At 39.6% G+C, this 14,328-nt stretch overlaps 1 protein-coding gene across 1 annotated transcript in view; it reads right to left on the reverse strand.

Annotated features, from left to right (window-relative positions):
* rps6kal (ribosomal protein S6 kinase a, like) overlaps positions 1–13,669 on the reverse strand; it is a 40,593-nt gene extending 26,924 nt beyond the window's left edge. Inside the window, exons 1-3 of the mRNA XM_082178323.1 lie at positions 13,422–13,669; positions 3,007–3,063; positions 1,991–2,107 (exon numbers count right to left, since the gene is read on the reverse strand). Of these exons, the coding sequence (XP_082034449.1) occupies positions 1,991–2,107; positions 3,007–3,063; positions 13,422–13,487 (240 nt within the window). The 5' untranslated portion in view covers positions 13,488–13,669. The remainder of the gene's footprint in view (positions 1–1,990; positions 2,108–3,006; positions 3,064–13,421) is intronic.
* Between the last annotated feature and the right edge of the window lie 659 nt (positions 13,670–14,328).

A 14,328-nucleotide genomic window follows, 5' to 3' on the forward strand; every position in this document is an offset into this window, starting at 1 on the left:
TCTGTTGGAGAAAGAGTGTGAATGTAATATTCTCATTTCCATCTCTCAGCATGTTCAGTTCATTGTCTCAGTTGGTTTTGTTTACTTGCATTTTAATAACTGAAACCAACTCATCCAGATGTATTCATGATCACATTCATTTGATGGCCACCTGATGTAGCAATTCATTATTCCACTGATTACACCAGGTCTGTAAAACTTTTCCTTCTCTACTACTTTATTTTTGAATTAGTGAAGCATATTAAGCAATTAATACAGTGTTGATTAATTTTTACCATTTTGCATTTAGACAGCATTGTAAAACAGACCGGTTTTACTTTCCACACAGTAATTCCGCAAAGAAATACGAGGAAAATAAAACGTTTCATCTGAAAAAAGTGCAGACCCTTTTATTATTTATAATATGCTAAAACATTATAAAGAATTAATTATAAAGAATAACTATATCTGAGATATTATGAGGCATTATTCATGGGCTTTCCTGCACATAAAGGCGTATGTAAAGATGTTGCTGCAAGTGATTTCTGGACCCCTTTGACAGTGTTTCCTTCTAAGCTTTGATGGTCCAGAAAACCTGGGGAAGGGTCTAAAACAGATGGTTCTGGTTAAATTTGGATTTAAGAATTAAAGAAACCTCATCCCAACTATAACCAGGCAGGTGTGATTGATTGCTTAGGGTTGGAGCTGAATTCTGCAGGACAGTGGAGCTGATCTTAACACAATAGATGAAGCGCTAATATTTTACTGTGCTGTGGCCGTCAGGCCCAAATATGCGATTGTATTCTAAAGGCCCCGATATACTCACGGCAAAGTACTTCTTCGTTTAAGGGTAAAACAAAGTTCAAAATACGCGAGCAGCGATATACTGTTATCGAACATCTGACACAGCCGACTCTGCTGGGAGCGACCGCTAGATGAATATGTAAATTTAGATGAATATGTAGAAGAACAAAATAAACAAAGTTGAGAAACAGCAAGCATTTGAATAAAGCATTAGAAAAGCATCTGATTATAGCACAGTGGTTATGTACTTTGCACGAGCTCTACGTTACTCCAGTGAAGTCACGGCACGTTTATTTATAGATCACTATATACAATAGATATCTTAAAATCAAGCAGCTTTACCGTATTAAACATGAAAAACAGTGTCAGTACGACTGCATTTTTGTACTATAAAGCAGCAGTCCAGTGTGTTCCTGTTTTCACTCACGGGGTCTGACCGTGAACGACTGCACAGGCCGAATGAAACAGAAACGATGTTCACGTGAAAGAAGGCGGAGCCTCCACGCACACCTGCTGATAAGGTGTTTAAGGTGTTTTGCAGCCGGAGCAAACTACGGCAAGCAAGCCGTTTCGAATTCCCAAAACAAACTTCATTTGGAGTTCATTTTGGCCTGATTTTGATTGAAATGACGTCACATCAGTTTGCCGTTCTATTTTGCTTTAAGTTTATCGGGGCCTTAATAAGCACAGATGCACAGCAACATTCCCACGACAAAACAGACCAAAAGCTGCTCTGAAAATACCTGAGTGTTAAATTGTATATGACAATTGATTTTTGCTTATTGAAAACAAAACATATTTAAAACCTGAGATTTGATGTTGAGAAAAATATTTGAAACTTCAACAATAACTTGTACCTGAAAATACCACTTTTATTCACTTTATTCAGACAATTTGTCACGTTCAAAGGTTTCGTTCAGATGCGAGCATTCTCAGTCATACAGGAGCCATAATGAAACAGAAATCTTAACTAACTAGTTATTTTAGTTCTTATGTCAAATAGTTAAGTCAGAGGGATCACATGCATAAAGTCATGTGCAAAAGATCACCTTGACAATGAGAGCTGTTGCAGTCATTGTGTTTACAAAATAAATCATTTCAATACAGATTCTTTGTTCTCATTGTTGTACCAAAATTCTACCAAACCATGAATTTAGTGCACCGCTGCAGCCCTACCATAAACACATAAAGTAAAAGAATAAGAGACCTTTCCAAAGGAGCCTTGTCCCAAAACCTTGAGCAGCTCAAACTGGCTGGGCTCGGCCTTCTCACAGCCCTCCTTCACATGATGAGTGATGGGAATCTCTTTATAGGCCCCCTCATCCTGCACACACAAACACACACACAGCTGTAGACATCCGGACAAGAGACAAATCAAAACAAACCATGCAAAACCAAAAAATGACCTGTGTGTATGCGTGCGTCCGTATGCGTACGCGTGTGCGTATGCATGTACAGACATACACACACATACACATATCAGAAAATCTTGTTTTTGTTCACAAATAATGAAATTAATACATGAATTCACAAAAATACAGTCAGAGCTCCAGACCACTGAATGACAGCATTGGCACACAGCTCCTGATTTTGTACATGAGGATGAGGACTGAATCCCTGTATTGCGTATTAAAGACATTTATTCTCATAAGAAACTATAATTTCCTGAAACTTTCTAAAAAAAGAAACAATTTCCTGTCATACTGTATAGTGTAAGTGTTGTTATATCGAAACGTGAACCTCACAAAATCTGAGATAACCATATCACCACACTTCTAAAAATGTAAATTAATTTCACTGTAGCAATGTTGGGCTTGAAGGGCTCAGTGCAAGGAATTTCCTGGACTTGTCCAGTCGGGACAGTGATTCAGATTTTTACTTGCCCTGAAAAAATATTCACTGGCCACATATTGTACATCTTGCGCTTCAATGGCTTAAAATTACTTGAATGATTTAATTTGCAAGACTTTAAAACAAGTGAAAATGATAAACTTTCGTGATGCCGATGCCAATCAAGCCAGTGATGATAATCCATCTTTCTCGCTAGTCTCGGGCCATCAAGGCACTTCTTATTGTCGAGCCCTGGCATGTGTTATTTACTGTTATAAAATGTAATTGTCACCCTGCTGTCTCTAAGGGTCATTAAAATCCCACATGGCTGGAACGTGGAGCCGTTCTGAGAGGTTCACAGGCCAAGCACCAGCATTTTACACAATTACTCACACAGTGTGTGTAGGACTCCTCCTCCATTGGCTCATCCATGATCTGATGCCCATTAACCTGAAATCAAAAACATAAATATCACATTATGGTTTTCACAATACAGCAGCATGAAACCGTAATCTTTCATTCACACCAAAATAGGGCTGCTTATTTTTTCTATCAAAATTTTTGGGGGTTTCGAAAACCAGAATAGACAAACACCGAAGAAGAGAGTCCAGAGGAGAGAAGAGAGTGGATGCTGAGTGCTTGTTATCATTGGTATCCGAGAACAGATTTATTCTCACGTTCTTTATACAGAATATCATTTCCATTCATTTTCCACTAAATGATGTGATCACTGTCCGTTTTCTTCCCGGTGCGCGAGTGTTAACTTATCATTCTGAGCGCACGTTCTAGATACCTTCTGCTCCTCCGTATATAAACAAAATTGATACTTCATTTTTCTACAGATGAAATATGAAGGCATATAGACATGATTTTACATAATTAAATTGATTGTATTTGATATTTACCCCAGGGTGTTATTTACCTTTATAAAAGGCCTTTATAATATGTTTTTATCCTTATTAAATGTATTTGTCATCTTTCATGACAAATTCTTCCATTTGATCAATAAATTAAATTATAATAATAAGACACTATAGGGCTGTTACCAATCAAATTAAACAATTTACACTGCAGAATTACAACTGCAATAAATAATGTTATGAGATAAAGGTTTTAAATACATTTTTGAGTATACAAATAAGAAATGCTGGAAAAAACGACAATAGCCGCGTTTCCATTACAGATTTGCGCAAATGTTTTGCGCTATTATCTAAATATCGATAAAAAACTATTGCGAAATGACGGCGTTTCCATTAACCGATGTTATGCGACTAAAACGTCTTTTTTTCTCTCGCGATAAGTCATTCCAAAAATCACGGCAACGGACGTTGGTTATAATATCACAGCCACCGCATTAGACATTATTATTATTATTAATGGAAGGAGACGTGGCGTGTTATCCAAGCATTAATGGCAGGGAAAGACCCCCGAACGACACATATAAGGAGTTTCTGGGTGTTTCGCCCTCATTTCTGCTCCGATTGTGGCATTTCTTTGAGATTTAGAATCCAGTATTCCTATAGGCTAATTATTGTTTCTTTTATGAATTTAATAAATAATTCTGTCTCGTGTTCTGTCCAAATGATCCATGTAGGCAACTTTTGTGTCTATTTGTTTTTCCTTTTTTAACCCCTAATTGAAAAACGAAAAATGAACGGTTGTTGTCTTCTTAAAACAAGTTGAACACCAAAATTTTAATTTGAACTGGCTACACACAACTGCTGTGCTTTATTTATGACTTTTTGCCCCTTTATTAAACATTTAAAATATTCACAAATTAATATGGAAAACATGTCGATTTGACTGGTTTTCTAAGGCCAAATTAGAAACTGGAATTGATGTATTTCCCGCAGTGCTGAATGAGAAGAGCCATTAATATAATTAATAAACTATTGTTTTCTAAGTGTCGGCTAAAATCACATCTCCATCTCCGCTGTTATCAGATGCGCTTTTAGAGAGAAATGCAACTTTCATACGGATTAGCCTACATAATCAGAAGGTATTAGCTTTCGATTCGAATTTGTTCGTTTTAAAGTGGACATTTCAAGCTTTAGCCTACACAGGCTATATTTTGTTTCAGTTCTCGCGCCCCAGTTTACGGAGATCATGTGCGTCTGATTGTTTCTTTTATTTTACAAAAGCACAGCATTTTCTTGTTATTGTGAGTTTACACAAATAAAAGTGGTTGAGAATAATGTATTATTATTTTCTGTCTGACCAGAAATGATAGAGTATAAGTTGTTTCCACTGTTGATAGGAAAATGCAAGTGTTTGCGGCCACGCCTCCGTGTCATGCAGTGCGCGCTCCACGCTCAGCTTTGTTCCTTTTTTGCATAAAAGCCTCTTCTAAATATAGCCTATTAAATGTTATAATAAAATAATATAAAATAATTATTATTTGCGTAGCTATACATGGACTTCAAACACACTGCGTCTTCTAAGTCAGGTGACTGTAAATGCGCAAAAACTGTTTCCATTGCAGTTTTGCGAAATATTCATTTTTCGAATTGCCTGAAAAACCACCTCATGAGAGCGTAAAAACTTTTTTGCGATAAATGGGAGTTTTTGCGAAATTGACGTGTTTCCATTAAGCGTATTTTCAATTCGCAATTTCAATTTGCGCAATTTGAAGGGTAATGGAAACGCGGCTAATGACACTTTTAAACATGAAACTGAACCGCCTGTAGGTGGCGGCACTTAATGAGTCAGTCCTTAAGAAATTAATTCAACAGATTCATCCAAAACGCTGAATCAGGGTACGTTTACACGACAACGATATGCTTAAAACAGAGACGTTTTTCCTTTTGAGTTTTTCGCGTACACACGGATCCGCGAAAATGACTAAAACTCGCTGTTCTCTGCTGCCAGGCCAGTAGATGGCGATGAAACACTATAGACTGAACACGTAATCCGCATGTGCATGATGTCATCATCTTCAGATATTCACGTTTTTGTTGTTTACACGGACACGTTTTCAAAAACTTGCACTTTGAAACCCGTTTTCAAAACTTTGCGTTTTCAGGCACCCAAAACGCCGTTGTCGTGTAAACGAACGGCCAAAACGCATACTTTTTTAACGTTTTTAGTTGAAAACAGTGTCGTGTAAACAGCCCCTCATTCAGTAACAAAACACTGCTGAGAGTTGCTTTAATGTGCAACAGTTCTGCTGTGATCTTTGTTTGGAACTATTTTCGCTGGTGAAATATTGCAGGGCTGTCACTAATAATCATTTTGGTAATCGAGTAATCGTTCGATTATTTTGACGATTTATCGAGTAATAGGATTTTTTTTTTGTGGTAATAAAAATAGACCTAAGCAAATCTTTTGGCACCTCACGATTCGATAAAAAATAGATCTCAAATTTCGATTTGATCTGCATAGATTTGATTGTGGTTTACTGTTTAATTATTTGACTGTGGTACAGTTTAATAGGTCTAGAAGAAGAACAAAATCTCACTGAATTAACTGTAAACCTTGAAATTTATTAAATTTTTTCTTCCCATTTTATTCAACCCAATATTATAAAACACATGCCCTTTAAGCTGACAGCAATCATTACATGACTGGCATTCTTCTGTAATAAAGCAAGGCAGCCCTGAGAAAATTTGAAAAACTACTTGGTACATAAATTTTTTTTTTTTTATAAATTTAGGATGGTGGACAGCAGTGTGAGATGATCCGGCCACGTTAAAGTTCAAAGTCTGGACACACTTCGGCTTTTATACCATTGATGGGACAAACAAAATCGACAAAGAGCATGTGATGTACAAGCACTGCCTGGTAAAAGTGAAGTGCACGCACGGGTAATACCACCAACATGCAAGGCCACTTGCAACGCCATCACCCTGATCTCATTGAAAACATCAGAATCAGAATCAGAATCAGAATCAGAAAGAGCTTTATTGCCAAGTGTGCTTGCACCCACAAGGAATTTTTCTTGGTACTGAAGCTTCCAGTGCACATATACAAATACAAATACAACAAGAAACATAGTAATACAAATTCTAAGAATAAAATATATAAAAAAATAAAATAAAATAAAATAGTATAAAAAGTAAAAAAAAGGGGTCACAGTTGGGTTTAGTCTGAATAAACATTTACAGATTATGAACATATTTACAGTATTTTGAGAAGTATGAATAATATAAATATCACCTGAGTTAGAGAATATTACACTAGACAGTGGGAGTCTAGTGCATGTTACAGATTATGAACATATTTACAGTATTTTGAGTAGTATGAATAATATAAATATAAATATAAATATCACCTGAGTTAAGAGAATATTGCACTAGACAGTGGGAGTATTGCACTTGCAGGCATATGCCTTGGGGGGCATGTTAAGTGTTCAGAAGGGAAATGGCCTGTGGAAAGAAACTGTTCCTGTGCCTGGATGTTCTTGTGGCCAGTGATCTGTGTCGCCGTCCTGACGGTAACAGTTCAAACAGGGGGTGTCCAGGGTGAGTGGAGTCTGTGATGATTTTACCTGCTCTCTTCCTCACTCTGGAAGAGTACAGGTCCTGGAGGGTTGGCAGGGGGGCACCAATAATCCTCTCTGCTGTCCGGACTGTCCGTTGTAGTCTCCTGATGTCCGATTTGGTAGCTGAACCAAACCAGACAGTGATGGAAGTGCTTAAAACAGACTCAATGACGGCTGAGTAGAACTGGATCAGCAGCTCCTGTGGCAGATTGAACTTCTTCAGCTGGCGAAGGAAGTACAGTCTCTGCTGGGCCTTTTTCACAATGGAGTCAATGTGATTTGCCCACTTCAGGTCCTGAGAGATGGTAGAGCCCAGGAACCTGAATGACTCCACTGCTTCCACAGTGCTGTTCATGATGGTGAGAGGGGGGAGTGCTGGGGATTTTCTCCTGAAATCCACAATCATCTCCACTGTTTTGAGCGTGTTCAGCTCAAGGTTGTTATAGCTGCACCAGACAGCCAGCTGTTCAACCCCCAGTCTGTAAGCAGACTCGTCACCATTTTGGATGAGACCGATGACGGTGGTGTCGTCTGCAAATTTCAGGAGCTTGACAGAGGGGTCTTTAGAAGTGCAGTCATTAGTGTACAGGGAGAAGAGCAGTGGGGAGAGAACGCACCCTTGGGGGGCGCCAGTGCTGATGGTGAGGGTCCTGGATGTGAGCTTCCCCAGTCTCACTCGCTGCTGCCGGTCTGTCAGGAAGCTGGAGATCCACTGACAGATTGAGGATGGCATGGAGAGCTGAGTCAGTTTGGCTGTGAGAAGATCAGGGATGATGGTATTGAAGGCCGAACTGAAGTCCACAAATAAGATCCGTGCATAAGTCCCAGGTCTGTCAAGATGTTGCAGGATATAGTGCAGTCCCATGTTGACTGCATCATCCACAGACCTGTTTGCTCTGTAAGCAAACTGAAAGGGATCCAGAAGGGGTCCAGTGATGTCCTTCAGATAGGCCAACACCAGTCTTTCAAACGACTTCATGACCACAGACGTGAGAGCGACAGGTCTGTAGTCATTAAGTCCAGTGATTTTAGGTTTTTTGGGAACCGGAATGATAGTGGAGCGTTTGAAGCAGCAGGGAACTTCACACTGCTCCAATGATCTGTTGAAGATCTGCGTGAAGACTGGGGCCAGTTGGTCAGCGCAGGCTTTTAGACAAGCAGATGAGATGCCGTCTGGGCCTGAAGCTTTCCTAGTCTTCTGTTTTTTGAAGACTCGGCTCACGTCCTCCACACAGACCTTAAGCTCAGGTTGGATGGCAGAAGGGGGGAGGAGAGGGGTTGCAGGAGGTGATGGTGGATGTGTGAAGTGCACATCAGAGCGGGTGTGAGGTGTGAGTCTGGGCTTCTCAAACCTGCAATAGAATGCATTGAGAGTGTCAGCCAGTTGTTGATTCTCCACAGATCGGGGGGATGGTGATTTGTAGTTGGTGATGTTCCTCAGGCCTCTCCAGACTGATGCCGGGTCGTTGGCTGAAAACTGGTTTTTCAGCTTTTCAGAGTAGCTTCTTTTAGCAACTCTGATCTCCTTTGTCAGTCTGTTTCTGGCCTGGTTATACAAGATTTTATCCCCACTTCTGTAAGCATCCTCTTTGGCATGACGAAGCTGTTTGAGTTTCCCAGTAAACCATGGTTTATCATTAGTGAATGATAAGAATGTCCTGGTAGGAATGCATGTATCCTCACAGAAACTGATATATGATGTTACAGTATCTGTGAGCTCATCCAGATCGGTGGCTGCAGCTTCAAAAACAGTCCAATCAGTGCAATCGAAGCAGGCCTGTAGATCCTGCTCTGCTTCGTTGGTCCATCTTTTTACAGTCCTTATTACGGGTTTAGCTGATTTCAGTTTCTGCCTGTAGGTCGGTATAAGATGAACCAAACAATGATCAGAGAGCCCCAAAGCTGCCCGTGGGACGGAGTGATACGCATTCTTTATCGTGGTGTAACAGTGGTCCAATATATTACTGTCTCTGGTAGGACATGTAACATGCTGTCTGTATTTTGGCAGTTCACGGGAGAGATTTGCTTTGTTAAAATCCCCAAGAATGATTAAAAGAGAGTCTGGGTACCTTTGTTCCATTTCAGCTATATGTTCAGCCAGCTGTTGTATCGCCGCGCTCACACACGCGTCTGGAGGAATGTAAACATTCGCGAGAATGAATGAGGAAAACTCCCGCGGCGAGTAGAAAGGTTTACAGTTTATGAAATGTGCCTCTAAATTAGGAGAGCACATCTTCTTCAGTGTTGTTACATCTGAACACCAACTTTCGTTAATGTAGAAACACAATCCACCACCTCTCGTTTTCCCCGTTAGTTCCGCGATGCGATCCGCTCGGAACAGCTGAAAGCCCGGCAGATGTAGTGCGTTGTCCGGTATGGCTTCACTCAGCCAGGTTTCAGTGAAGCACAGAGCAGCGGAGTTTAAAAAATCCTTGTTAGTGCGGGTGAGGAGAAGAAGTTCGTCCATTTTGTTAGGAAGAGATCGGAGATTCGCAAGATGAATACTGGGGAGTGCAGTACGGAGGCCGCGCTCGCGGAGTTTAACCAGCGCGCCAGCGCGCTTCCCGCGTTTGCGTCTGACCGCGCGTTTGAACAACACCGCTGCCCCTCCGACGAGAATGTCCAGTAAAACGTCTGAGTAATCAAAATCTGTAAAAAAGTTGTCTGGTGTGTGTTTCCTAATGTCCAGTAGTTTGTCTTTGGTGAAACTGATAGGAAAAGAATGACTAAACGCAGAACAAACCAACAAAAACAACACAATAACTGGAGAGCTCCACACCGAGGCAGCCATCCGGGGCGCCATCTTGGATATATAACATCTTTGCGAAGACGCAGATTCAGACGAATGCAATTCCATTTATGAACATCTTGGTCTTAAAGCCACAAGCTGATGACTCCGAGACCAAGACCATCAGTAGGGATGCACAATTGATTAATCTGATTGATTAATGCACAATGAACATTTTGGCCGATACCGATAATTCTTTATATTTGAAAGCCGAAAACTGATATCTAAATCCAAATTTGTATCATTTTTGAGAGCTTGATTACAAAAACAAAAGTCTCACCATTTAAAAGCCATGTCCTAAGGCTAAGCACTTCAACATAAATCAAACATATACAAACAGTAGCCTTGTTTGAACTAGGGGTGCGCCGATCCGATATTCGGTATCGGTATTAGTCCGATACTGGCCAAAATCACTGGATCGGATATTGCATGAATCGCGGGAGTATAACCCGATCCGATACGATCACGTCCCTTAGTCCTAAATTGTCATACAAATGCTTAACAACACCTGAGAGACATGCCGTAAAGAGAGATGAGCAACACGCGTCACGCAGCGTTGCCAGATTTTCACATACAAATCCCGTCCAATTGCTTCTTAAAAATAGCCAATCGCGTTTCGGGGTGGGAGAGACCGCGGACTTGGCAACACTGGCATCACGTGAACGGTAGCTAGAGGTGAGTGAGGTAAGCCCTCTCAGCAATTAAGTTATCATGTCAGCTGTGTGGAGTTATTTAAAATAAGACGCGATACGTTCATAATTAATAAACTAAAGAACAGCGCGAGCAGGAAGCGGCGCGCCTCACGCGGGCACGGCTTATGCTCCGAGAACGGATTACTGCACTAGTGATATAAAACGCATCTTCCCCATGAACAACACAAAGTAAATACACTCGCACGTAACACACACACACACACACACACACTGTTAACTTAAGCAATACTTTTAATAAGGTAGTCTAATATTTTTCTGACTAACAAATTACTGACACAGTAAAGGGTAGATTTAAATAAATAAAAACGAAATTTAAATAAAGAAAAACGAAATTTAATTAAAGAAAAAAACGAATTTAAATAAAGAAAAACGAAATTAAGTTAAATTCAAAATGAGATTAATTTAGATTGATAATAAGGGGTAAAAAGCTTAATACATTTTGTTTCTATTGTTCTATTTTCCACAATGTCAAAGCAACGCAGCTTAACCCAAAATACAAGCTCGCAGGCATGCACTTCTGTCCTTACAAACTCCGCTGTTCTGCGCTCTAGCCAGAGAATACTACCGTTGCAGGAACACTTTAGTAGGCCAACTCAAGAAGCATCAAATAACGAGGTTGGGTTCCTTCAACTGTCCATCCTATTAAAAATGGCTAGGCCTTATAAGATAGTTGTAAAAAAAAGAGTTCTCGGAGCATATAAGCCCTGCCCGCGTGAGGCGCGCCGCTTCCCACTCGCGCTGTTCTGTAGTTTATTCAAAGTTTATTCATTCTGAACGTGTCTCGTCTCGTGTGTCTATCTATATTTCGTCAGATTTTATAGTGTTGAACATATTCAAGCGCGAATGAGAACCATTTCGAGGGGGATGCCAGGTGTAAAAAAAAACCAAAAAAAACCCGAATATTCGAATGTCAAATTCTCAAATCGAATACCAACCCACCGAACGAATATTCGAATAGTCGGGTACAGCCCTATGACTACATAAGAGTTTTGTGTTACATCCAGTTTTTGGCACTGGAATTATAATTTTTGTTTTATTTGCACAGTTGCACTTTAAATTTCATTAATTGAATGGTGCTGAATAATTAAAAATGCTGCTACAAGTTCTGTTTAAAAATTGTTTTAATAAAAATTAAGCAGCAGTATTGCACAACTGAGTCATGTTGTGGGCTACTTATATAGAACATTTATTGCACTGTTTGAGCATGATGCTTTTTAGATGGCTAGGTTAAGCAGTGCATCCTCCTGACAAATGTGTTATTAACAGCTTAATTAAGAAAAAAATATATGGTATTGTATCGGTATCGACAGATACTCAATTGTGTGTTATCGGTATCGGTATCGGACATGAAAAAGTGGTATCGAGCCACCCCTAGTTTGAACCAGTGATGCACCAAGTTTTAAAATTAATTTTACAAATAAAAATATATTGCCTTACAAATAAATAAAACAATGCCTTAATATTATTTTTATTATAATTGTATGTAGCCTATTTGACAGATTTGCACTTAACTGTATTTTCCTTTTCAAAGTGATTGCAATCATATTTCAAGCAATAAAAAAAACAATCATTGCAAACAGTGAAGTCTCAGCTGAAGGAAATAATCTGTTATTTATCAGCTTTAACACATCGGCCAAATTTTCTTATTGGGTCGATAACGATAAATGAACATGTATCGGCTGATGCCGATATATCATGCATCTCTATTTATTTATATAGCACGTTATACAATACAGATTGTTTCAAATCAGCATCACGGTAATAAACAGGAAAATAACAGAATCAATGTTACAAAATTCAAAGTCTGCCGTAAAGCAGTCCCAAATAGACAATATAGTGTCATCATTCATATCAAGTCAGTTCAGTGTTGATTTAATACAGTTTAATAACTATGTTAGGTTCAGCTATTATGAAAAGAGTTCATTATTCACTTTGAGTAAGTTCAATATTGATTCAAATCAGTTCAATAACAGAGTCGATAATCAATTATGAAACGAAGTTGAAAAAGCTATGAACAAGACAGCACCTCAGCAAATGACGTACAGTTTATCGAGACAAGGACTGTTGCAGTTATGCTTGATTTGTGTAACGTTTACGTCACGTCAACATTACTATTGAAACTGTAACGTTAGTCTATTCCCAAGTGCACACTAATCTGCGTTTCAGAAACACATCAGTACCAAAAAATAAAACAGAAAGCCTTTATGAGAAATAATATTTATGTAACGTTATTGAAAATATCTTCAACAGACAGCTGCAGAATAGGCTGATATACAGACATAGAGAGAATACATATTTAGTTTATTAGAACGGACGACAGACACACACAAAAAACAGAAATATGAAACTATAATATCGCACATTCTTTGTCTGATACGTGTACAGATTCATATTGACAGCTCAATCAGTGTGTAACTAACAGATGAAGGCAGATGAGACTGTGTATGTGTGTGTGCGCGCGTGCGTGCGCGTGCTTTAGTCATGACTCATAAGATGAATCGGATCAACAAGCGCAGACTAATCTTCATTATCATCATCATCAACTCATTACATTAACACGCTCGTGTTTTACACACTGCAGAAACACGATGTCATTGATATGAGCGTCATTTGATTTAATACTGTGCAGGAATCACGAGTAGCATCATTATCACATGCTAACCGCTCGAGCTAACGCTGTCGTCACGCGAGTCTCCACACTGCGCGCGCGCACCCGCGCGACAGGGACACACGCTCGCTCACATCATCACCAAAAACACACAAAGCTGACATTAAAATCACCGAGCATCAATACTGGTCAATGAATGTTGTCATTTATATGACATACCTCACTGCTGACGCTCTGCACCTCCATTTTGAGCGAGGACTCCTGCGCGGGGCCGAAAGATATCATATGGTTGGGACTAGAGGCTTATTCCGTGAGGCATTTCTGCGTCGTGTGTGACCATTAAATGTGCATGAAGATCAAGTGACGCGGCGATTTGCAGGAGCACACAAACCGCGCGGGCCGCTCCGCTCGCTTATTCCCGCAAATATGGCCGTCTCTGTCCGCGCGAGCTGAACACGGCAGCGCTGACGTCACCGTGACGCAACCCAGCGGAGGATTTCCCCATCAACCAACTGAGCTTTGTGTATCATCTTTCTCCTCACAGAATTCATATTTGGAATAACGAAATATGTACTAATATTGTACTGATTATATCACTAATAAAGATATTAGACCAGAAGAAGAAAAAGGAAAAAAAAAGTTATTCCAAGAATAATTTTTATTGGAATTCCTTTCTAAGGGATGTTAATTGGAAAAAGGCATGGCTGTTACCCTACACATTTTTTATTTCGAATAAGTTAAGAGAAATTCATTTAAATATTTCTAATTGCTAACAATTGGAAATACTCAACTCACTCTTCTCTATGCAATAATACATTTAAAACTTCCATTAAGATCCATATTGTAGTTATTTATTGCTCCACAGGTCAACTGGGAAGCTATGTTGAGGAACAGGATGTGCTGTCCTCTTTCCCTGAGGATGGCACTCCACTTGTAGTCTTTGGTGATTTCAACATTCATCTAGAGAAGCCTTATACAACAGACTTCATCTCTCTTCTAGCCTCATTCGATCTCAAACAGCTCATCACCACAGGTACTCACCAATCAGGCAACCAACTGGACCTGGTTTACACACACAACTGCATCACAGATAACATTTTGGTGAAACCTCGGCACATTTCCGATC

The sequence above is a fragment of the Leuciscus leuciscus genome (assembly GCF_965113295.1).
Source record: "Leuciscus leuciscus genome assembly, chromosome: 8".
NCBI lineage: Eukaryota > Metazoa > Chordata > Actinopteri > Cypriniformes > Leuciscidae > Leuciscus > Leuciscus leuciscus.